The following is a 24479-nucleotide window of genomic DNA, read 5'->3' as shown; positions in this document are numbered from 1 at the left end:
GAAAGGGCCGTCTTGCAGGATGCCAAGGGGTGAAGTTTCAGCGCCGGTGAGCTTGTTCCGAAGAAACTGCTGCTACCTGGGCAAGCTGTACGCGTTGCGGAGTCTTAATTTGGGGGAAAGAAAGGTGGCAACCTGCCTTGCCTGCCTTGGGGCAAAGGGAGAGCGAGACGCGTGTGCCCCAGTGCGGGGTTCACGCTGCTGCCCTTCCCTGCCAGGGCTGGGAGCCCCCGGGAAGTATTCCCGGACCCGGGGCATTTGCTTCTCACCTGCCGGAGCTGAGCAACTTGTAGCACCCTGGGGTTGGGGCACGACCTGGGTTTTCCGCTGCCCCACAGGTGCTCTGCAGCCTGAGAGGGGCAGGAAGGAAGGAGGCCGAGGAAACCGGATCCCTGGTAACCGGGAGCTGTCAGTGTTGAGTTGCAGCTGGCATTTCTTACGCATCCTTGATGTCTCTGCCACATCCCCTCGTTGCCTGCCCCTCTCCTGCTGCAGAGCCCGCCGTGCACAAGTTGTGCCTTCCACCCAGGTTGGGTCGTGCCTCCAGTGCTGGAGCTGAGCCTCTCAGCCCCTGAGCGAGCCTCTCTGCTGCCTGCAGGGAGCCCTGCCCGGCCAACCTCCTGGAAACCTTGCTGTGGCCCTGTCCCTGCACAGGGAGGTTGCTTTGCCCAGCAAAGGGAGGAGAAGCCTGAGCAGGGGACCCGCTGGGTGCAGTTTGGAAGCCTGCAGGGCCCGGGAGGTGAGTTAGATGAGCCGTGGACGCCTCCAGCTTTCAGAGCCTTGAATTAAGTCCATCTTCTAAGAGGAAATATTCCCTGCTGCTGGGTCAGCAAGGTGAAAGAGCTGCAAGGCTCTGTTCTGCCTCCTTGTTTGGGGACACAATGTGTCACTAGGTCTCCTGATTTAAATTTAAAAAAGGGAAAAAAACCCCCACAAAACCAGCAGGAAAATACAAAAGATGCTGGCATTGTTAGGGTTAGCAGCTGTCCCCATGCTTGTGGGTTTGCAGCCTGGCCATCCTAGCCCTGCCTGTGAAAACACAGGTGTGCTGGGCTGTGAGGGGCTGGTGTCTGATTGCATGAAGGAGCAGCTGTAGTTTTCTGCCAGCTTTGGAAAGAGAGAGCTCTTGAGGGCATAGGCTCCATCTGAAGTGTAACTTTATGAAAATACTCCCTCTGTGGCCTCTTCCTCCTCTGATAGCTCAGCAGCAAACAACTTCAGCAGTGGGGTGGGCCTCTGCCTTTTAATTAAGCCATACACACCTCAACCACAAGGTAGATCTGTCTTGTAAATCAAAATACTAAATCATCGGGCCTTTTAACCTCTTGTTCATGGAGGCTCTCTAAAGATGGTACAGTTAAGAGAGGAAAAAACTGTGGGCTACACCTTCCTGTGAAGCTGTTCAGCCTGTTGCAGTTGTCAGGCTGGTGCAAACACCCTGAAGGCAGATGGAGCTGAGGGTACAAGGGATGATGGAGCTGCCAGCAGCTCTGGGGGCTGAGCCATGCCCCAGAGCAGTGCATCAGGGCACACAGATGGAGCAGGAAGTGGTGACATTTGATAGTAATGTCCTGGGAAAAGGCAGTTTTTTGAAGGAGGTTTTGTCTGTTGGCCAGGCTGAAGCAGGAGAGGGACATGGATGGGCACCGTGGATGGGCAGAGATCCTGGGCTCTGAGCACTGAGACCTGTCAATGCTGTGCTGAAACACTTGTCATGGTGCCTAGGGTCAGTGTCCTAGGGGACAAGTGTGAGCACCACACAGCCACAGCAGGGTGTCCTGCCGCATCCTTGTCCTGTGACAGGGTGCTTGTCCTGTGCCTCTGCAGGGCAGGATACAGGAGTGATCCCTGATGGGGGTCTAGGACTGACCAGCCCTGCAGATGGGGGCTCACCACTCACCCCACAGCAGCTGCCTGGGATGCAAGGATGACAAAATGCAAAGCAGATGCCAGTCAGTGTGGTGGGCAGGAGTTGTGTTTCTGTGGGCACAGGGTGTGATGGCCACACTGTCTGGCCCTAGTTTCCAATGAAGGTGTCATTCAGCACAGGAATGGCCATGTTTTTTTGGAGGGATAGCCTCTGCCACCCCACTTTCAGGTCATCCACCACATGCCTGACACCTGAGAGGGGTATTCTCTTGGCCTGGGGCTTCAGGACAAATGGAGAGGAGGCAGAACAGCACCTACAGCTGCAGTCTCCCAGTAATAAATTAAATACTTAAATAAAACAACTTGTTGTGGAATAATGAAAGACCAAGATTTTGCCCAAAGTGGTGAAAAACCTCTGCTTGGCCTCATTTTTTATGCAGTGTGATTGCTGGGACATTGGGCATTGCAGACGCCAGCTGAGGGGTGGAAACTTGGGCATGGAAAGGAGCTGAGCTCAGCATGATGGGTGGTGGGATCCCAAGCCCTGGGCTCCCTGCTGCTTTGGAGAGAGAGAAAACTGGAGGTTTACACTCATTTTGTCAACGTGCTGCTTGGTTGCTGCTACCATCAGACATGTGAAAAGACTCTGGTCTTTGGACAACAAGGAGTGGCTCAGTGGCAGCTCCAGGGATTCAGCTCATCTCCCCGTCAGCTCTGGTCATCTTGGTCTCATTTGCACCAAGCTTCTCCCGGGCTCTTGGTATTTCCGCCCAGTTTTCCTTCCTTTGAGCATCTCCAGTCTAGTCTGTCTCTAATTCTCACATGCCTATTGTTGAATAGCAATTAACATTAAAGTTTTAAAATCCTTATCAGCTCCTTACTGGGAGATTGGTGAGTCATTTCCTTGGAGGATATGTTGTAGTCCAAAAAAGACATGACTTATTTTGCATGGAGGTTTCTTTAAATTCAAAACATAAACCACAGGACTGAGAAGAGTTAGGTGGGTATTGAACTGGCATTTAGAAAGACTAGACACAGAGCTAAATATGCCAGCCTGGTACCTTCCTCCTGAGTTCAGGAACCTTCAGTGGACAGACAAGCAGCCCTGAGGTGGTCAGTGAGACTGGTGTTCAAAAACTATTGCCTTCATGATCTTGGGAAATGCCATCCAAAATGGGTAGGAGGATTCAAAATTGCAGCTCACTTCAGTCAACAGGAAATGTCAGGTTTCAGAGTCACCTGGTGAGCTCCCTGTGCACTGGGAGACAGAAGCACCTTGTCCTGCATCCCCTGCCTCTCCATGCAGCACAGTCCTGCAGCTCCTGGTGTTTGTCACCCAGACCCTGGGTGTGGGTCACGGAGTGGGAGCACAGCCAGGGACACTGCCCAAATGGGAACGTGACTCCATTTGGACCCTGTGATGTGACCCATTGTGTGGCTGTGCAGTGAGCTAGCTGTCTGTCTACCAGGGATAAAGAGACCCGGAGGTGGCTCTGGAAATGCCAGGGACAGGAGCAGGATGGAGTAAGAGTGTAGCACAGTCCCTAGAAGAAGAGGGACAGCTTTGCAGCTCCCCAGTGTTCACAGGGATCGAGCCTTTGGAACCCAGGTTTTAAGATTATGTGATGAGCGGAGTTTCTGGGTTTTCTTTCTTTTTTTCTTTTGTGTTTGCAGGGAAAAGTGAAAACGTAGATGCTGAAGTTTTAAATATAAATTAAAAATAAGCTTCAGATACGCTATGTGTTTTAACTCGTGATTTTTAAGTAGCTCCGTTGTGGGGCCGGGGTGGGGGGCATTGCAGTTAGTCTGGCTTGCGATTTATTTTTTTATTGCTTTGAGGTTGGCAATATTGCAGGTTTCTCAGGTCAAACGGGAAGGGATCTTGTTGGACAAGATGAGTAGAGGAGAAAAGGAGGAACCTGTCTCGGAAGCACCAGCGTTTTCTGAATTGCAAAACCCCACCTCGTGTCGTTCATCTTGCTGGAACAGTTAACCAACTTGACATTTTCAGCATGCGGCTTGGTGTCCTGTCCCAGCTAGGGCTGGTCCCCACCAGCAGACCTCTGCCTTCCATTGGCAGTGGTGGCAGCAGCACAGACCTGCTATGGATGAGCTTCACTCCTGAGCTGGCAGCACTGGCTCTGCTCCCTCCACATCTTTCCTTTCCCCTGCAGAGAGATGCTCTTCTCCAACTCTCTGGCATGCAGCGAAGCTGTGGGTGATAGCTGGCCACATAGCCATCTTCCCAAGAGGTTCTTCCAGCAGATGTGCTTCTCTGGGTGTGCTCTGCTCTTTCTTTGCAGAGCTGTCCATATGCCATTTCTCCTTGAGGCTGATATGACCAGACACGGTTGCAGGAGTCATGAAAACTGGAATATTTCTGGATGCAACTGTTCTGTTGTTTGTGATTTGATGTATTCAGTTTTCTACCTTTTGAATCACTGAGCCATGACATGTCCTTGTTCTTGGAGAAGAAGGCTCTCACTCAACACTAGATCAAAAGGAATTGCTGGGGGTGAAATGTTCAATTTGCCTGCTCTGGGCTTATACATGCTGCATCAGTTTTGCAGCTTCTTCAAGGTTGTTTTGTTGTGGTGTTTTTTTTCTCTGCTTTTTCAAAAATAAAAAAGAAAAAAAGGTTTTGAAGGTAAGAAGAAACTTTGAGACAGTCAAGATGTGCAGTTAGATGCCATCAGCTGCATCTTTTTAACAGGATATTTATGCATTAGTCTACAGTCACTCTGTGTTGGTAGATAAGTAATCTTGTGTCTTGAAGGATCTAAAGAAACAGATTTTCCAGCCCTGAAAATCAGCTCTTGAGATGACCACAAATTGCTTTTATCCAACTATAGTTTTCAACAATCAGGGCTTTCTTCTTACATTAGATGAGGGTGCTGATATTTTTCATGTGGTCCAGTTGCTTGTTTCCTATCATCTTCAGGCTTGTTGGGTCACATCCCTGTGCATGCCCATGCTCAGACCATGGCCAAATGCTGACCACCGTGACCCAGTCAGCTGGCAGATGTAACACTGCAGAGACAGAGAGTGGCGAGAGGATAGCAAGGCAAGCTGAGCTGGTGGACTGAGCAAGTGCTGTATTTCACCTGATGCTATGGCTGATTCCATGGGGCATGCAGGCTGTCAGAAACTGCTCTCATGGTGTTCCTTCATGTCTGTCATTTGAAAATCGAATGACACGAAATTCCACTTTTCAGCCAGCATCACTCTCTCTGACTTCGTTTTCTCTCTGTGATGTTCAGGTGAACAGGAGTGCAAGGAGGTGTTCATGTCCACAGCCTTTCCCTTCCTCTTTCTAGAAGCTGAATTTTCTTCTGACATTGCTCAAGCGGGAGCCTAATGTTTTTGGAGTGAGAGGCACAGAAAATGAGGAGTCATTCCTCCTGGGTGATGAAGGGATTGAGAGCAGCCTGCGGAAAAGAACTTGGGGGTGCTGGTGGATGCAAAATTGCACATGAGCCTGCAATGTGCACTTGCAGCCCAGAAAGCCAATTGTATCCTGGGCTGCATCAAAAAAAGCACAGCCAGTAGGTCAAGGGAGGTGATTCTCCTCCTCTACTTCACTCTGGTGAAACCCCACCTGGAGAACTGTGTCCCGTTCTGGAGACCCCAACACAAGGACATGGAGCTGTTGGAGTGAGTTCAGAGGAGGGCTACAAAAATTAACAGAGGGCTGGAGCACCTCTCCTATAAAGACAGGCTGAGAGAGCTGGGCTTATAAGAAAGATTTATTTATTTATTATGTTTATTTTTTTACCAAGTGGCCAGTAGTGACAAGAGGTAACGGTTTTAAACTGAAAGAGCATAGATTTGGGTTGGACATCAGGAAGACATTTTTTATTGTATGAGGATGGTGAGACACTGGAACAGATTGCCCACGGAAATTGTGGATGCCCCATCCCTGAGAGTGTTCAAAGCCAGCTTGGACGGGGCTTTGGGCAACCTGATCTAGTGAAAGATGTCCCAGTATATAGCAGGGGGGGGGATTTGGTCTAGATGGTCTTTGAAGGTCCCCTCAAAATGTTCTGTTATTCTGCTCCAGAAGTAATCCACCTGAATACTTAAGAAACAACAACAAACAAAACCCCACAAGTCTGTGTTCTCAAGAGACTCTCATATTTTAAGGATGTTTTTTCTTATTCATGTTGCTTTCTGTCCCCCCAGCCATCGCCCAGCTTCACCCTGAAGGGCAGTGACCCCCCACAGCACTGGTCCCCCTTGGATGCTCTCCAGGCCATGGAGCAGCGTTCCTGCCAGATCTCTTGAGAGGCAGGAGCCAGGCTGAAAATGCTTGTTGTCTTTCAGCAACAACCACACTAGTGTTTGCTTTGTTGCATACTAATGAGCACTAATTGGCCTCGGCTTGTTATCAATGTTGTGCACGAGCTGTTTGTGGAGTAGTGAGGTAAGGGCTGGGGAGATCCCAAGGGGCTCCTGCTCTGCACTGAGGGGTGGCTTCCCAGGCAGGATGGGGGCTGAACTGATGCTTCCTGTGGAAACATCTCCATTTGTGAGTGAGGGAGGGGTCATGCCTGCTGGCCTCATCCTTGGTAGTGACCCACGTAGCAGGTGGGCTCCCCCTCTGACATGGGAGAAGGTTACAGGGTGTGATAGGGGTTACAGGGAGACCCCTTCTGCTTAAACACACCTGGGAGCTTGGAGAGGAGCTGAGGCCTTTGGGAGGCTGGGCAGCACTTGCCTGCAGGTCTTCTCTGCATCAAAGGTTCAGGCCCTTCTCCTACCCCCATCCCCAGGCATTTCAGGCAGCCCCTCCACGCACTCTCATTTACCGGAACCATAGAATGGTTTGGGTTGGAAGGGGCCTTAAAGATCATCTAGTCCCACCCCCCTTGCTATGAGCAGGGACACCTCCCACTAGACCAGGTTGCTCCAAGCCCCAGACAACCTGGCCTTGAACACCTCCAGGGAAGGGGCAGCCACACTTTCCCTGGGCAACCTGCTCATCACCCCTGAACTATTCACCTGGAGCCTGGCTCCTCCTCTCCCCCGTCCTTCTGCTGTTGTTGCAGCACCTGACACTTGATGCAGCAGCTGGATATCTCCTGCAGGCACAGCCCTTGCCCGATTGCTCGGCCTGGGTGATGAAGGGCATGGAAACCTCCAGAGGGTGGTCCTGCTGTGGAGGAAATGCCACTGTGGTTTGCTACAAGCTAGAGATAGACAGAGGTTTGATGGAGGTGGCTTGCATCAGTGCAGTTGAAAAAAATCCTTGATCCTACATACGCAAAATCCTAAGTCTGGGTAACATGGTAATTGTGTGCGTAGGACACAGCGAGCTGGTCTTGTGCTGGGGACAGTCCTGGTGTAGGCAGGATGGTGCCCAGGCCCATGGTACACTGGGGCTTCCACCAGCAAGAGAGCTGCAGTTTTCACTTCAGAGGTGACTGCACTAACTTAGGAAGAGTGTCCTGCTGACCCTGGTGTTTTTCAAGCTGGTACTTGTAAGCAACTTTGCTAAAGCTGAAAATCAGTTTACATGGGCTGAAAAATACACGTGTAGCTTTCCTGGCATTTTAATCCTGCTTATCCCCTGTGAAGAACAGCGAGTTTCAGACCAGGTCCTGCTGACTGTGCTTTGTTTTAATTTACTCTTTCTGTGCTCATGTAATGACCGGAGGTTTTGCAAAGAAAGGACCTGTGAGGGGAGGGGACCAGAGTGCTGGGAGAAGTGGCAGGGAAGGATGGAGCACCAACGTGGCACAGGGCGTGAGCACGGGGGATGCTCAGCTGAGGAGGAGCCTTGAGGAGCACGATATGGGTAATATCTTTTCCCTGGCACCTGTCATTAGGAGCAAACAGGGGGTGAGCTATGGTGCTTCCTCCCCAGCTGCTAACGACGGGAGACTTGCTTACGGTCGTGCGCTGGAAGCTAATTAAAACCGGTGACAATGGTAATTGAGTAAGGATGCTTGAGGATAAGTATGACCTCATGTCTAAAATGGTAATGAGGCCTATTAAAATCCCCACTAAAAAGAGAAAAGAAAGAGGGAACAGAGGCAAAGGTGGTGCAAAGGGAGCCGGTGTGGACAGGCACAATACCTGGCAGCCAGAGCCCTGGGAGGGATGAGGAGCATGGATGTGCTGGGCTTTGAAATCTCCTTAATAAACAGCCCACTCCTCAGCTCGCCTGGCTGCTGCTCTGGCCAAGCCAGCCAGAACGTTTTGGTAGGTGTGTCATTTAAGTGTGTTCCTCCCCTGCTCACCCAGGATGGGGTGAAGGTCCCATTAAGTGATGGCAACAGTTGTTGTTTGTTGTTGTCTTCACTTTGCTGGAGGAAGGGACTGTGCCAGGAAACTGGCAGCAGCTGTTGGTATGGGGGGGTGGAGGGGACCTGCAAAGATACGCCCTGAAGTTGAACCATTGCAGGAAAAAGTGTTGGCAGAGGGAGGTTGTGGCGAGCTTAGGCTGACCTGGCTTTGTCCCTGCAATGGGGGCGTCGGGAGCTGGGAGCCCCCGTCACCTCGGTGTGTGTTGGTCTGCAGGGTGCCACAGCTGGGCTGGGGATGCCACCGCGCTCTGCTGAGACCTGCACCCCCTGCTGACTTGCCTCGCCACGTAGGACACCCTGAGGGACGCTGGGAGGTGGGTGCTCCCCTGTCCTGTCCCTGGATGTGCACCACACCTCTCTGGGTAAGCTCAGCCCCAGGCTGCTGGACCCCTCCCCTGTGCCCCCTGTGCCCTGCTGGTGGGGGCAGATGTGGCACATGCCGAAGGCTTTTTCTTGCTGGAGAAAGCTGATCCTTGTCCTTCAGGCAGGGGTGAAGGCACTGCTGGAGGAGGGCTGAGGATGTGCTATGGAGCTGGGGTTCAACTGCTCTGAGCTCTGCGATGGCAGCTCCGGTTTCGGCGGCCGGGCGCAGCAGCAGCGGGTGCTGCAGGAGCTCTGTGCCCTCCCCGTGGTACGTACCTGGCCGGGGGGCACTCTGCGCTGGCAGGTTTGCTCCCCAGAAGTGGAGGGAGGGAGGGAGAGGGGGGCACAAGGGAGTGCAGCTGCCAAGCAATCCCAGTCCAGCAAGAGCCCGGGCACTGTCAACTCCCGAAATGGGCTGCAAGGCCAGCCCAGCCCAGGTGACACCCAGCAGTCGGGCACAAGGTGAGGAAGCAGCCACGACAGCCAAGTCGTGTCAAGCAGCCTTCCCGTGTGCTGGCCAGCGTGACAGCCACTAGGGAGTGGCCTGGGATAGCCTCTTCTGCCCTTCACCTTACCCATCCCCTGGAACTTCAAAGTGCTTTTTGAATATGAATAGAGCCAGATTTAATTAAAAGCCATCATCTGTAATAAATGGTACCTCTCCCCCTCCACCCCCCAAGCCGGTGGAAATGACACCGGGGTGCACTTGGTTGCAGTTAGCCTCACTTGAGGCTGCTGGATGGATCAGCAAGACTTGGCCTGCTTGGCTCTCCACCATGTCCTGCACGACCACGGGCCTTTAATTAGAAGACCATGAGCTGTTTGGCTCCTCCGACTCTGGCAGCTGTGACACAATTAATATTCCCCCTGCTAGGGCCAAGATTTACTCTGCTCAGCAGCAAATGGAATGCTCCATCAACTTCAAGTATCATCAACATCCAGGGAAACAGTGGTCGGGGGGAGGGGGGCAGGGGGGAATGCGTGTTTGGAAAGGAAAAGAGGGGCCACAGGGGTATTTGTGATCACTGGGTGGTTGTTGGGAAGAGGGTGCTGTAACCCTTTTGGCAGCAGTCGAAGGTGGAAAGATGCTGCTGGTGGGTGCAGCTGGGAGTCAAGTGTGGGAGCCCCAGGATGCTGAATCCACCCTGGTCGCTTTACTGGCAAAAGCCAGGTATTATCCTCAGGCTTGACCAGGCAGGATGCAGAAACAGGGTGGCGTTGCAGCCTCATCCCAGCTCCATCAGCCCCTCTGAGCTCCACATGGTGGGAAAATGGCCCTGATTTGTGCCAAATGATGGGTTTTTTTCACAGCAAGTCCTGGTGCAAGGAGAGGGGGGCTGATCTGGCTGACCATCTCCACTGTCTGCTGCTGTCTTCATATCTCAGAGAGCCAGAAGACCTCACCTGGGGATAGGGAGAGGGAAGAGGAGGTGGGAAGCAGTCTGTAGGAGGGAGATGAATATCTCCCAAGGGATGCCTCCAGGCTGCTGCAAAGCAGGGCTGAGCTGTGCATGCAGCTGTATCCTGGAATAATGCAGCAGCATCAGCTCTTGGCTGGCTGTCTCTTCCAGCCAGGGGTTTGCCTTACCCAGCAGCCCTGTGGCCAGTGTGGCACCAGCATGGGAGCTGCCAGGAGCCCCTGGATCAGCTGTGCTGGCATGTTGGTGACACATCTTTGTTTTAAGAGTTACATCTTGGCTTTAATTCCCCAACCTGTGCCTCAGTGTTTTGTTCATCTGGAGGAGTCAGAGCCCACCTGGGGAAGAGGGAGCTGAGCCATCAGCTCAAAAGGGCTGCCTTGCTCCTCCCTGCAGATTTATTTCTAGCAAGGCTGGAAGCAAAAAGCAGCTCAGACCCTGAAGGAAGAGCTGGGACTCTGGGGCAGTGGCAGCTGTCAGGAAGATAAGTCTTCTGCTGTAGAAATTGTGTGCAGGTGAACTGGAATACCTGAGCAAGGACCTTTTTTTTAATAAAAAAATATTTATCAGTAACACGCACACATGGTATATGTGAATGAAGCCCCACATGTCCAGCCTCTTAAAAACACTGGGGTATTTTAGATCTGCAACGGAAATAGGTTTCTTGTTTCATGTAGGATCATTTTATCCACCCTGTGTTAATAAGGAGGTAGCAGAGGATATTTTTAAATGCTGATTTAAAACCATAAAGTCACTTGTGTGCAAGGAGTGAAGTCCCTCCAAGATACTTGCTTGGGAGTGTCCCTCAAAAGCCAGTTCTCAGCTGCTGTGTAGCCAGGACCAAGTTAGTTTCCAGCTGGCTGGGTGATGGGTGGAGCCCAGCCTGGTGTGTGGCTGTGTAAGGCGTCTGAAAAACGCTGTCCCACTCCCTTTTCTGTGTCTTCTGCACTGACTGGCAGCCCTGCTGCTGGCTCCCAGTCACGTCAACCAGCTGGTTGGTACCTGCTGCATCTACGGGTAAGGGTGGGAGGGGCTCCCCAAACATGTCCTACCCAACTTGTCAAAGTGTGCTGCAAACTAGGGTACCATCGGGTCTTTCTCCAAAGGCTTTTTTTTCCAGAGGAGGACAGTGAGGAGCTGTCACCCATTCTCCCCTCTCCCACAGCCAAGGCTGCCTGAGGTTTGTGAGTCACTTGTATGGGTTAATTAAGCATTTGGCTTCTTGGCCATAAGAAGAGGGCTCCTGGACTGCCCTCTCCTCCTGCACGCTCAGCAAGTGGCAGAGTGTCCTGTCTACACACACATCTTGCTGGCCCTGCCTGCATGTCTTGTGCTGCTGCCGAGGTGTCTGCTCGTGGGGAGCAGTTAGAGATATGTGGTTTCTGGCTGAGCAGGAGCACCTGAGGGAATGATCATGCCAGAGCAGGGACCTCATTTGCTGGGAGCCCCTGCCACATCTTCCTCCTCACTACTTTTACCTCCCACAGACATCTTCGGACCGCAGTGGTAAGAGCTCCCCATCTTTCTCTGCTGCTCTCCTGGGAGTTGTGTGGACATTTGTGACTGGTGGAGTCCTGCTAGCACTCTTCTTTCTGGTCTTCACTATTCGCTTCAGGAAAAACAGGTAAGGGCTTCCCTTTTCTGCTGTGAGAGCTCCCCTGACATGCAGCAGTGGGGTTTGCCTCCTTCAGGGCCAGGCTCTGAGCTGATGGCCAGCTAAATATGGTCAGGAGGGTACAAGCCTGAAGGGACAGCATGGGAAAGCCATGGCAGTGCTGGGGATATTGCAGCCTTCTCCATTGTACCCAGTGTTGGTTGCTGGTGGGCACAGTCCTGCTTGGACTGCTTGCTTCCTCCCCAAGTCAAGGAGCTGTGAACAAGACAGAGCATGGATGCCCTCCAGCATGGTACAACCAGCAGTGCATGGTCTCATTCCAAAGGTGCTACTCAATAAAACCATCAGCAGGGGTGAGCAGGAAGAGAGCTCATCTCCTCCTCATTTTAAGCAGCATAGCTCCAGAGCATGGCTTTGAGCAGCATAGCTGCATGAGCAAAGCCACCATGCTCTCCACAACACTCACATTATCCTTCCTGCTGTTAGGCCACTCATATTTTGAAGATACTGATAACTTGTTTTGATGTTGGTGGTTGTCCATATTGGTAGGGAATGTGATCTACATGAATAGGAGAAACTGGTGGTGAAGTGCAGGCTTTCCTTGGTGTATAAAGTCCTGCTCCTCTGCATGCAGCACAAATGAAGCAGAAGGCTCAGGGATTCCTCAGAGCTCAGACTGTCTCAGCCAGCACTTAGCCTGAAAGCTCACTTTCTTAGCCTTTCTCAGCAATCCTGGATGTCTCACCTGCCTCCTTGCCACCTTCTCCTCAGCTTCATCGGTCCTTTGGTCCCTCAGCTGCTTCCCCCGTGGTGACACATCCTTCTTGCAAGCTTTGCCTGGCAAAGTCTTTGTGCTCCATGTGCTGCTGTTTTGCAGAGAGGAGCATTTGTACGCAGCCTGTGCTGCTGCTGTTCCAGTGCTCTGGTTGTGTTGAGAAGCATAAAGCTTCTTATAACCAGCGTGGAGGCAGGAAGGCCCTGCTCATGAGGGCTTGTCTTGGGCCCTGCTGAGGTGCAGTAGCTGCATGACCTATGTCCTGGTCTCAATCAATTTACTGAAGTGGAGTGATAGTGAGTTCAGTAGCCACCTTAATTGATGACCGAATTATTTAGGCCCCTGAAGAGTGAAGATGTAACGAGTGTGAGTTATAGGCACTGCAGCAAATAAATATGGGTCTGGCTCCCAAAGCTGGGAGGGCAAAGGAGACCTTTTCCAGCGTGCCGCTGAGAGGGTGAGCTGACTAACACCTTTCCCCATAGGCTGAGGCATGGGGAGGAAGCAGGCAGGGAGCTGGGGTGAAGCCCAGGCTCTGCATTGCTTTGGGGGCAGCAAGAAGGAGGAAGGAGCTCAAGGGGGATGGTAGGAACTACAGTTTTCGCTTGATGGGCACCATGGAGAAGGGTGACAGGTCAGAAGCGATCGGTGGGTTGATTCACCCCTCCCTGAATACAGTTACCAGTTTATGAGTGATGGGGTGAAATTACAGAAAGGAAGCTGTAACCTGAACACCGTTGGCATCTTCCTGCAGTCCAGGCAGTGCTGAGGGTGGAAGTGTCTCCTCAAAGGAAGGAGCAGGGGGAAGAGCCTGCTCCTGCAGGTATTTATAGCTGCCCTACCCAAGGCTGACTGCTGCGGACAATCACCCTGGGCCATGCTGGTGAGGTTTTCCACTTTTGCCCCTTTACAGCAGAGGGCAGTGAAGGAAGATATTGGCCTTCAACCCAGGGGGCTGGGCTGGGCACTGTGTCGTGTTCCACCTCTGCCCTGCTGACAGAGCCAGAGCAGCTTTATGTGCCTGACATGGGCATTGGTAGTAGCAGAGAGAAAGAGCTGTGGTGGCCCTCTCTGCCTCGCCACCAAAACCCATGGCTTGCCAGGGTTTTGTCCATAAAGACACTAGCTGAAGCTGCCTCAGGGATGCTTTTCTGTGCCACAGACACCTTGCAGGGGGTAAAGGTGCTGTGGTGTAAGCCTGGTGCCCATGTGTTTTGGGAAGGATCTTGAGGGATCTTGCTGTCCTACAGGATTGTCTGGGTAGGGCAAACTTAATACTTTTAAGGATAGAAAAGTAGTTCAGCAATGCAGGGGAGTGGGTGGTGTATGCACCATGGAGCAATGGCTAAGCTTTTGAAGGGGCTGTGAACAGCAGGAACTGGGGGTGGGGGAGAGGGGTCACAGGGCAGTGTCTCAGCAACCCTTGTGTCCGTCATCATCCCTGTAAGGGGCCCCAACTTGCCCCTGTGCTGCCACGTCGTGATGGTCAGTAGCTGTCACAGCCTTCCCTGCTTTGTTTCCTGGAGGATCGTGAAGATGTCCAGCCCCAATCTGAACATTGTGACCCTGCTGGGCAGTGGCTTGACTTACGCTAGTGCATACCTCTTTGGGATTCAGGAGCAGAGCCTGCCCTCTGGAGACTCGGTGGAAAAGCTTATTCAAGTGAGTGTGGGATGGAGGGGGAGAGTTTCTGGGACAGGTGCCTGCACACACAGACACGTGCATGTACACACGTGCACAGGTCCTGCGAGGCTGCAGGCACGTTTTTTAGCTGCAAAGCAAATTTTCATCCAAATGCCAACCTGTGTGATGAACCCCTGTGTCCTGTTCCGGAGCAACTACCCTGCAAGACCCGGGGGGTGGGAGGTGGACAGTGACACAACTGGGCACAGAGGCAGGAGGAGGAGTGGGATGTGGGAGACAGCACACCCTGCTGTCCTGTTCGACTGCTGGGCTGAGGGTAATTAACAGAGGTACCAGCGAGTGATTTATTGGTGCTCAGCCCCTCCGTGCCCCTGCTGCTCACAAGCTGCATGGATGGCCCTTCCTGCTCCTCCGATAAGAGCCTGTTGGGGAGAGGAGGAAAAGACAGGCAGGCGGGATTCCTGCAGAGGAATACATGCCTTTTAATTTATGTTGCTCTGCAGCCAGCTTTCTAGTATCTGATATAACCCTCCAGAAGACTGTAGACACATTCCCACCCGTCTTTACTGTATCCCTGGCTGGGCATGGGGTGTCCCTGTGAAGCCCATGGCTGCCCCTTCAGCCCCCTTGCTCTGCCCTCTCCCTCAGCAGGTGCGGCTCTGCTTGCTGTGCGTGGGGACCTCCCTGGTGTTTGGCCCTATCCTGGGGAAAAGCTGGAGGCTGTACAAGGTGTTCACCCAGAGAGTGCCAGACAAGCGGGTGGTGAGTACCTAGCAAATTCCCCAAGGGGTACAAACACCAACAAGTCCCAAACTCTTGCAGGATGGCAGATAAAATGGTCACACGACAGGGAGGGGTGCCATAATCATAGGTCTAGTTTCACACCTAAACGGGCATCAGTGTCTCATTTATTCCTGCACAATGAGACAGGAGCTTTTCTGTTCTGCAGGCAAGCAGATACCCTGCCAGGCTGCCTGTTCCTGATGGAAGTCCCAGCTCCATCACTGAGCGAGGTCTTGTTCTCATTTTACACTGGCCACATGCCTTCCTTACACTGCATGCCAGTGTGTATGTCTAGGTCTGGGCTGATTACTTTTGTGAGGTGAAATAACCTAGGTATTCTCAAGGGCACTCAGATGCATCTGATCTCCTCCTGAAGGGAGGGGACTCCTCTGCAGCACTGAAGGAAGGGGATACAGCAGGTGGGAGGAAAATGAGAGCCACCTATAAAAAATGAGTGCATGTAATGCTGCACTTGCAGTTTTCAACATCTGGTTTCCAACAGCAAAAAAAAGTAGATCCCAAAAGAAAAGTGAGAGACGAGAGGGTTTGTAGAGGAACAAGCAAGTACTCTCATTCATGAGGCACTGGGCTCCGTGTTAAATTTGCACTGCTGGAGAGATTTTATGTCTGGCTCCAAGCCCAAATTAAATCTCCTAAAAGTCTGGAAGATGGAGACAAAGATACTGTGGCCAACTCAGATGCAGGTGAGCTGCTTAACTCTGCTCTGGAGGTAGTAAGAAGCTACTAGAAAGAGAGACCTGGGCGACAGAGGTTATTGTTGTTCATTTGCTTACCATGTTGTCCATGGTAATGTTTACTTCTTATGTGTTTGCAGATTATCAAGGACCTCCAGTTGCTGGCGATGGTGGCAGCACTGGTGCTGGCAGACACTGTGTTACTCTTAACATGGGCATTCTCTGATCCAGTCCAGTGTTTCCGAAGCCTCAGCGTCTCACTGCGGGTAAAGGGATGAGAAGGGGTGGTGAAGGGTTGTGCCATGTCCTGTCTGATCTCTGCGGACAAAGTTGGTGGGTGTTCAGGCGTTCAGAAGTGCTGTTTAAAGAAACAGAAATAAAAACAAGCCAGAAAACTTTCTGGTCGCTTTGGGTGGGGTTTATGCCTAGCCTATTAAAGACGTGAGGTTCCACTGCCAAATTTCCAGGTCTGTGCACCCAAACTTAGCAAGGAAGAGCTGGCTGCAGGGTTTTGGTTTGCCAAGCAGTGGAGTCTGGTAGATGACCTTGATGAGCCTGTGCAGGTCTCCTGGGTGACACAGGAAGGGTCCATGGCATCTGCAGGTACTTTAGAGAAAGGTTTAACTGGCCCTGTTGGCAGTGGAGTGCCAAAGTCTTCCTTGCTTTAACCCTCAGCCCCTGGCAGCACCAGTTTTGGCCTTTCCTTTCAGGAATTTACAGAGGAGGCCACCTCAAATACCTGTCTGCCCACTGGTCTGTGCCTGCTCCCAGGCAGCAGCCTTCACTTCTGCCTTCCCCTTGCCTCCTAGGCGACAGAGAAAGGCATGACCTGCTCAGTGAACCGCGTGCAGTCCTGTGCATCTCTTTATTCCGATCTTTGGCTCGTTCTCATTTTAGGGTTTAAGGTACGTAACCTCTTTATAGGCTCTTGCCTTCGATCTCCCCTTCTCCCAGTCTCCTGGCCCAAACTGTTTAGCAGCATTTCCCTCCCAAGCTACATGCCTATTGCCGATTCCAGCTACTCCTGTTCATCTTGAAAGCCCTCCCATCTCCAGTCCTTCCTATCTTGATATTTTTCTTGCCTTCCCATGTAATAGCCCTCTTAGCCACTTTCCCCCTGCCTCAGCATCTCTTTCTACATACACTGTGCACATACAGTCTCTCTAGTCCTCTCCCTGCAAGCTGCTGTGCCTTGTCTACCTCCCTTCTTACAACTTGTGTCTGACTGTTTTCTAAAGCACGTTTTTTCCAGAAAGCCTCAGGTGACCATTCACCGCAGTGATGCACTTTGCAACTCAGCCTCTGAGTCCTCTGACTCCAAATCAAGGAGGTGCTGCTGACAAGTGCTTGGTGCCTACCTTTACAGGATGTGTATCAGCTTAATTATACCACTGCGTTGCACTTTCACTGGCCTAGCTTCACACGTGGCTGTTCTTATTCCAGCAAAGTTAGTTATACTGATGTAACTATGTATGTATAATTATTGCTGTAATTATCTGTGGTCTCATGTGTCTCTGGGTTGGTGGAGGCTGGACGTGTTTCAGAAAGCTGATGTTGATGAAGCTTGTGAGATCACAGCCTTACTTTGGGAATGGCTCCATCTCTGCGTGCAGGACAGGCAGTCCCTTTCTGACTCAGTGCAATGTGATACTCATTGACCATCTACCCAAAATCATAGGAAAAAGAGCAGGGAGAGACCTCACAATGCTGCCAAGTCCTTCTCCCCCTTGCACTTCATTTTAAAGGCATTAGTCTAGCTTGTCCTTAAAAGCCCTTCGGTGCTAGGGATTGCAGGCATTCCCTGGCTTTCAGTACTGTGTTTCCACCTCTGGTTTTGTCTGCAGTTTGTAATCCTTTTGCTTATAGCTCCTGCAAACTCCTTTCTGGAACAAAACATCCCCATTCCCATTGCCAGGTACTCTTTGTTAGGGTTGCATTGAACCTGACCCTGATCCTGTCTACCTACTAGAGGGTCGTGGAGTTATTTCTTTAGTGGCTTTTCTGGAGCTAATCTGGATTTACACTAATGTGAGAGCACACTCTCTCTGTGCACGTAGCACTTCTTATCTTCCACGGCATTAATGTGCTCAGCCCTTTATGAAGCCGCTCAGTGTATTATCCTGGTTTTACTGGCACAGAGCAATGAGCAGAAATTGCTTGCCAAGGACATGCCTGAAATTAGGAGCAAAGTTCTCTGCTGAAGATTAAAAAAAAAAACAACACAAAAAAACCCCAAAAAACTTAGTCCTGTGTTTACCGAAAATTTATGTTTTTAGTAATATAATACTGACATATTCAGTATTAAAATACTGAAAATAAACTTACTAGTTTACCAGGCAGTAGTGCTATTGTCTATGTCCCAGATAGAGTAGATGAATTTTAATAAAGTCAATGAGACTTTGTTTTTTTTCCTTGTTCAGGGCTTAGGAGTTGGCTTGTGGGCAATGTACTTGGAGGTGCCCCATTATGATCCAGTGCAGAACCTACAAAGCAGGGTTAGGTTCCCAGTGAGACTGCTTTCACTATTACAATACCCTCTTGAGAATTCATGGTGCTCTGAAGTTGGGAGTCTCACCAAAGACCATGGACATGAACCTGTCTTGCCTGTAAGAATATCCCTCCAGACTCTAACCCTGGCAGTGGTCATTAAGGTCATCAAGCAGTCACAACATGGAGGGGTCCAAAAGGGTCTACAGAACATGTGCATTATAGGTCACAAAACACTTATTGATGCCCTAATAATAATGTCTCTTAGTAAAAGATCAACAGTTGCTCTTACTGGGTAGCACAGTAATCATGTAGGAGTTGTGTTCCCAAAATTCTGGGTCCTTGCAGGAGCAGGGATTTTGTTAGATGGTATTTTGAAATAATCCTAAAGGCCCTGTGCTACAGAGCAAAAATGCTCTGTGTTTCCTGCCAGTGTGCCCTAGAGAAGGAGGGACTCAGCCTGCTAGATAGCTTAATCCTGAGCGCACTGGAAATATGAAGGCATGGGACACTTGAGGGGCAGGGCAATGAGGAAGCCTGCTCTGAAACAGCCAGCCTGCTCCGGGGGAGAGGGCCTCTGTGTACAGAGCACTTTCCAGCCCCCTTCAGCCTGCTGGTCAGGCAGGAAACAGCAAAAGGAGGAAGAAGAATTGTACCTGGTAGTTTCCTGGATTTCTATTTAAAGAGGCACTCAGTATGTTGTCTTCCGCCCAGTCTAAACCTCCATTTCCTCTGCCTTGCTTTCTCCTGAATGCCCTTTTGAATCTCCTTCCTGCTCCTTCAGAGGAATGTGTTTGCTCCTTGATGCCACCCCACTGCTGCATCCCCACAGGGACCATGTCTGTCCATCTTCTCTGCTCCTGCTCCAGGCTGCCCGAGGGGAGCTTTTCACATCTTGCCTCTCCTAGCCATGCCCTGCTCTGTGGCATCACCTGCTGACCTGACCCTCTGCTCCCTGCAGCCCTTGCCTGGGAGCCCCATGGCCCACCAGCTCCCTGGCTCCTGCCTGCTCTCCCCAGCCCCACTCCTGACCTGTGGCAGCGTGCTGGGCGTCTGCCGCGGCACCACCGCCGCGCGCCGAAGGTCTGCATTATAGATCAAAGAGCATTAATTAGGATTGTGCTGAGTGTATCTGAGCTCATCGGGCTCTGTTCGAGGTGGGGGTTGACACCATCAGGCTGTAATTTTCCACACTCTGGAAACCTCTTTTTTCTGCTTCCAGAGTATCCTCCTGCTGTATGGGACCTACTTGGCCGGTCTGACGGACAACGTCAGCTCCCCGCCAGTCAACCAGTCCTTGACGCTCATTGTTGGGGTCAACCTTGTTTTCCTGGCTGCCAGCACAGTCTGCTTAGTTCATCGCTTCTTCCGCGCTTGGCACAACTTGGTGTTTGGTTTTACCTCTGGAGGCATCTTTGTGTGTACAACCACAATCAACTGCTTCATCTTCATCCCACAGGTATGCGGCCACCTCTGTCCCACCACCTGGCTGGAAATGGTCACATTTTCAGAGTTTAACAACAGCAGCTGTGTGGGTCAGACCAGTTATTTCCCTGCTTCTTTTCCCAAATGTTTGGGCTCACCCGCAGAGCTCATCCTCCAAGCCCCCAATGGCTCTGCTTCCCCCAGCAAGTTCCCTGAGTCTCCAAGGAGTGCAGACATGCTGCAGAGCTGCTGCTCAGAAACCCTCCTGCAAGAGCATGCCACGGGTGGCAGCCACACAAAGGGCATGCACATGTGGCCACTCCAAGGGTTTCTGCCCATGGCAGGGATGGAGCTGGGCCCTGGCCATCCAAATGGCCTTGCCAGGCTTGGAGGCTTTGTGTCTGCTGGTGGTCCCCAGGGAAGGCTGTCCACTGTGGTCTTGGAGAAGGAAGCTGGACTTTGGCCTCAAGAGAGAAGGAGGACGTGGAGATGTTTGAAGGAAGCCTTTTGTGGTGAGGCAAGGCGCTCCTGCTTCCTGTGTCCTCCAGGAGTAGTGTGGTGTGCCTGGCCATGAAGTTAGTGGGAAGAATGCTCCCATTGTTACAGGGAGAGGAAACAGTTGTTTACTCAGCATAGCGTTTGGAGGGGTGTTTGGGTTCAAGGAAATGAAGTGAGAAAGGGAGGAAGAGATGAAGCTGAAGAAAGAGCACATCTGTGTAAGGGAGGGCTCGAGGGATCTCACCAATGTGTATAAATACCAAGGGGGGTGGAGCAGGGATGAGGGAGCCAGGCTCTTCTCAGTGGTGTCCACTGACAGGGGACAATGGGCACAAACTAAAACACAGGAAATTCTATTTAAACATCAGGTGGGTGTTGTTTGTTTTTTTTTTTTCTATTAAAGCTATAATTCACTTGAGCAGGTTGCCCAGAGAGGTTGTGGAGTGTCCATCCTTGGAGATATTCAAGCCCCAGTCAGACACAGTCCTGGGTAGCCTGCTCCAGCTGACTTTGCAGGGTGGTTGGATTAGATTATTTCCGGAGGTCCCCTCCTACCTCTGTTGATGCAGTCTAACTACAGAGTCCCAACCCACTAGATAAGCAGCCCTTGGGAGCAGGAGCCAAACCTCCTCTGACAAGCACCAAGACTACTAGCAATGCTGTGCCAAGTGCAAGGTCTTGTAGCAAGGGTGGAGGAGCTGCTGAGCTGTACTTGCACTCTGCCTGTACCATTTTTCTGCTGCAGCCTGGGGGCCTTGAACGTTTTATTTAACTTACATCTTTTAATTCATCAACTTGTTTTTCTTAATGGGTTTGCACTTCTATCGCTCACCCGAGATCAATAAGCAGCTGGAGCTTGGCTTCTAGATGAGAAAATGGATACTACGCGTTGCTGGTTCTCAGCTTGTCACCAGCGATTCGGGGATAAGGAGGCGTGGGTGACACCGCCTTTGTCTGCCAGGGAGTCAGGGAGGGGGGAGAAGAGGGAGGGGGCTCTCACAGCACGCTTAGAGGTTGCAGCACAGGCAGGCACCGACCTTCTCTGCATGAAAAGCTGGAGCCAGGGACACACAGCAGGGCTCAGATGGGTGGGAGGCTCCCAATGACAGTGCAGCCCCTTGCCCAGCCATCTCTCGCCGCCCGTCTCTGCTCCTCCGTCACACCCTGCCTTTGTTTCCCCCTTCTCCATCCCTTGCTCCCCGGGGCGCGGGCGCTGCGGCTGCCGCCTCGGCGGGGGCTGTGCCTGCCGGGCGGGTAACACCCTCTTCTGCTCCCCAGCTCAAGCAGTGGAAAGCCTTTGAAGAGGAAAGCCCAACCGTGAGCCACATGGCGAAATATTTCAGCAGCCCGAGCAGGAGCTGCCGCTCGGTGTACAGCGAGGAGCAGCTCTACCAGCTGATAGGGGAGAAAAACTCCATGAAGCGGCTGCTCACAGAGGTGCTGGGCTCTGCCCGCCCCCCCGGCTCCAGCTTCTCTCCCCCTTTGTGCGCTCAAGGTTTTCCCAGGGCGAGGAGCCTTTCCTTACGTTCCATGCTGGTGTTCTTCCTCCAGCCTCTTCTCTCTGGAGGGGAAGAGCTGCTTTGTGTTGGCACATCGCTCTGCACCCCACAAGTGCAAAAATGTGCACGATCCAGACGGATGAAAAAAAATACAAACAAACAACCCTTGGAGGGAAAAAAAGCAGGAGACTGTGGTTTCCACAGCTCGGTCAAACATAGCTCATTTAGAGAGGATATGCTCTGTCTCAGCAAAACCCCCAGCCTTCTGCTCTGTCACCCATGCTTAGGGGCTGGGGTGCCCTGATTAGAGAGCTGCCTGCCTCAGTTTCCCCCTTTCCACACCCACATCTGAGGGGCTCCGAGAGGCTTCAAGGGAGGAAGAGGTCACACACACATAGTGCCACTCAGGCTCTCACAAGCCTGCCACTGCACTGCCTCAGAGCCCCTCTGCCTGCAGAGAGGGGTAATTCATTTTCTGCCAGCCCCTGCTTCCAGATTGGTGGCTGTTTGGTACCCTCCACCAGTGCTTGACAAGTGTATTTGTTTGACACAGAAAAATGCTGTGATCGAAAGCCTGCAGGAGCAAGTAAGCAGTGCCAAGGAGAAGCTGATGAGGCTGATGTCTGCGGAGAGCTGCGACCCCCACGTGCCGTCGGCAGCTCCCTGTGCCCAGAGTGTGGGGATGCACGAGGATGTGCCGGGGGGCTGCTGCCCTCCAGAGCTGCAGCAGGATGGGTGGCAGTCTCCCCACTTGCTGAGTACACCACCTTTCTGCAGCAATGCCCAGGACCTCCAGAAACATGCGAGCCAGGAGCCTGTTTGCTCTCAGATGCTGCTTTTTGACACAGAGGGTGGCCTTGAACGTGGCCTGAAAGACACCGGGGAGCACGGGACACCTGCAGGGCAGGGGCAGCCTCTGGAGCAGCTTCCCAGCCAGGACGTATCAGCTGGCGTGGCCTGGGAGTCGTCCCCCAAAGTCAGCTATGTGAGCCGTGAGAAGCTGTGGGAAATCTTGCAAGAGCTGAGCCTGGATGGCAAAACCTACAGCCCAGCCTTACTGGAGGGGCCCTCACGTGGCAGCCCAGGCCTCCCAGCTGAGCAGGGAGGAACGTGGGGAACCCAGGGGGGCTACCCAGGCATCCACAGGGCCCTAAGCCCCTACCTGGCAAGGCGACGGCGGAGAATCCCGCTGCCCACCACCTCTTCCCGCTTCTCTGGACACGTGTCCTCTCGTGCCAGCCACGGGGTGAAGGAGGTGGGTGGCTGGGGCCGTGGGGAGTTGGCGCATATCTCCCTGGGGAGGGAAGGGGAAATGGCTGGCAGGGAGCTCCTTCAACCACCAGCACCATCTCCTCCAGCCATCCCCATTTCCAGCAAGGTCTCCCTCCAGCCAGAGGGATGGCCAGGCTGGCCTGAGTCCCAGGTGGCTTCTCCATGCCTCCCACGGGAGCAGCGGCGGTGGCGGGGCACCCTGAGGGGGCCTGGTGAACCCTCCCTGCGCTCTCTGTACTATTACCCGGACTCTGACTCCAGCAGCAGCAGCAGCAGCTCTGAGGAGATGTTTCATGGCTGCCACCGGCCCTGCTGTGACGTTTGCTTCCAGAGCCCGCGCGGCTCCCTGGGCAGCAGCAGCACAGACACAGACACGGAGCCCAGTAGCTGTGCAGTCCACCACACAGGGCACCACAGTGGGGCCCAGACCGTGGTGAATTTCAAAGAAGATCTGAAACCCACCTTTGTGTGACTGCAAGCACCTCTGCCCCAAAGGCAAGTGCCCTCCTGCCCCCAAAACACTGTGTGTCTTCAGCTATGCTAAAGCCACGTGTCACTCCAAGGGATGCGTCTTGTTCTAGCATCTGGGGGCAAACCTTGTCCTGGTCCAGGTTGCAGTGTCAGCCCCAGCCTGGTCAGTGGTGACTGCAGACCATGTTTGGCTGAGAGGTTGTTGGCAGGACTTGGGGGAGGTGAGGGTGGTTTTGTCTGCAGCCATGCACACCACAGGTACCTGGCACGTCTGTATGTCTGTCCCGGCGCTGGCAGTTGAAAGACTGGAGATGAGTCGTCTGTGTGAGCCCAAACTTCTTAATCTCAGAGGGGCTTTCCCTGTGAGGGCTGGGCTGGGTGATCACGCCAGCAGGGAGTGTCTCAGAAACACATGGCTTCTTGCATAGGGCAGATAGACAGATGGAGGACTCCTTCCCCTGAGGCTGCTGATGCTGAGCCTCCCACGAGCACCAGAAGCAGTTGCAGGCTGCGTTAACCTGGGGAGCACTGCTCCCTGGCAAAGCCAGGACCTCAGAGTGGGATGGGCACTTCAGACCTTCAGGTTTGGGGGGTTTTTTTGGTAGCACCTGAGTGAGAAAATGGAGCCCAAAGGTGACATCCCTGGAGGTGTCTGCATATTATTATGTAGCTTAGTTGAGTGGTTGCTGTTGAGGCTCGGGTCAGGGCTGCAGGGAAAGAAAACCAGTAATGGTAAAAGAGAATCAGAAAAGGTTTTTCTTTAAATTTTATTTTTTTTTTCCTCCCTGTTTTCCTGTGGCTTGTGCCCTTCTGTATGCCTTTGTATGGATGATGTAGTCTGGAATGAGGTTTGTTTAAATTTATATGGTCTGTTTCTTTTTTATCTTAGAAATATCAAGGACAGTAAATCCAGTGTGCCTACTTTGGTTTCAGGTATTTGTAAATGCATTTTAGCCTGTCGTTGCCTCCAGAGGAGATGTTCAGGATGCTGAGACCTGATGCCCAGTGCATAAAAAGCCCTCTGGAGAAAAGCTTTGTTAAAAGGGTGCGTGACAAGAATCCCAAACCCAGTTTTGAACCATGTGTGTTAGCACTGCCCTCTCCATTATCCCTGAGGGTGGTGAAATCCCTCACTGCCATCTCCTAACAATATTCCCATAGCCCCTCTTTGTTCCTAAAATGAAAACACCCCAGAGGGCGATCCCAGTTTTCTTTTTGTCACCTTTAACTAACGGAAACCACTTTTATTTCTGTCAGAGATGCCTGAGCACTTAGGGCTGGGGGGGGGGGGGGGGCTGCCTGGTTGGCTCTGGCCTGGCTGAAATGCATCGACTGGGTGTCTCCTGCTGCTGGCGGGGGG

General features: G+C 52.3%; 1 protein-coding gene across 1 annotated transcript; it reads left to right on the top strand.

Annotated features, from left to right (window-relative positions):
• The first annotated feature begins 8700 nt into the window (after nucleotides 1–8700).
• On the top strand, nucleotides 8701–23120 carry GPR156 (G protein-coupled receptor 156). The gene is made up of 9 exons (XM_009996396.1): nucleotides 8701–8805; nucleotides 11443–11579; nucleotides 13872–14007; nucleotides 14641–14751; nucleotides 15608–15733; nucleotides 16277–16372; nucleotides 19177–19413; nucleotides 21156–21314; nucleotides 21930–23120. Exons 1-9 carry the CDS (start codon nucleotides 8701–8703, stop codon nucleotides 23118–23120), a joined length of 2298 nt encoding a protein of 765 aa, XP_009994698.1.
• Nucleotides 23121–24479: the final 1359 nt, after the last annotated feature.

This window comes from Chaetura pelagica, unplaced genomic scaffold (genome assembly GCF_000747805.2).
Source record: "Chaetura pelagica isolate M959 unplaced genomic scaffold, ChaPel_1.0 scaffold490, whole genome shotgun sequence".
Classification (NCBI taxonomy): domain Eukaryota; kingdom Metazoa; phylum Chordata; class Aves; order Apodiformes; family Apodidae; genus Chaetura; species Chaetura pelagica.
The sequence above is the reverse complement of the archived record's forward strand: the minus strand, read 5'-3'. Positions and strand labels throughout refer to the sequence as shown.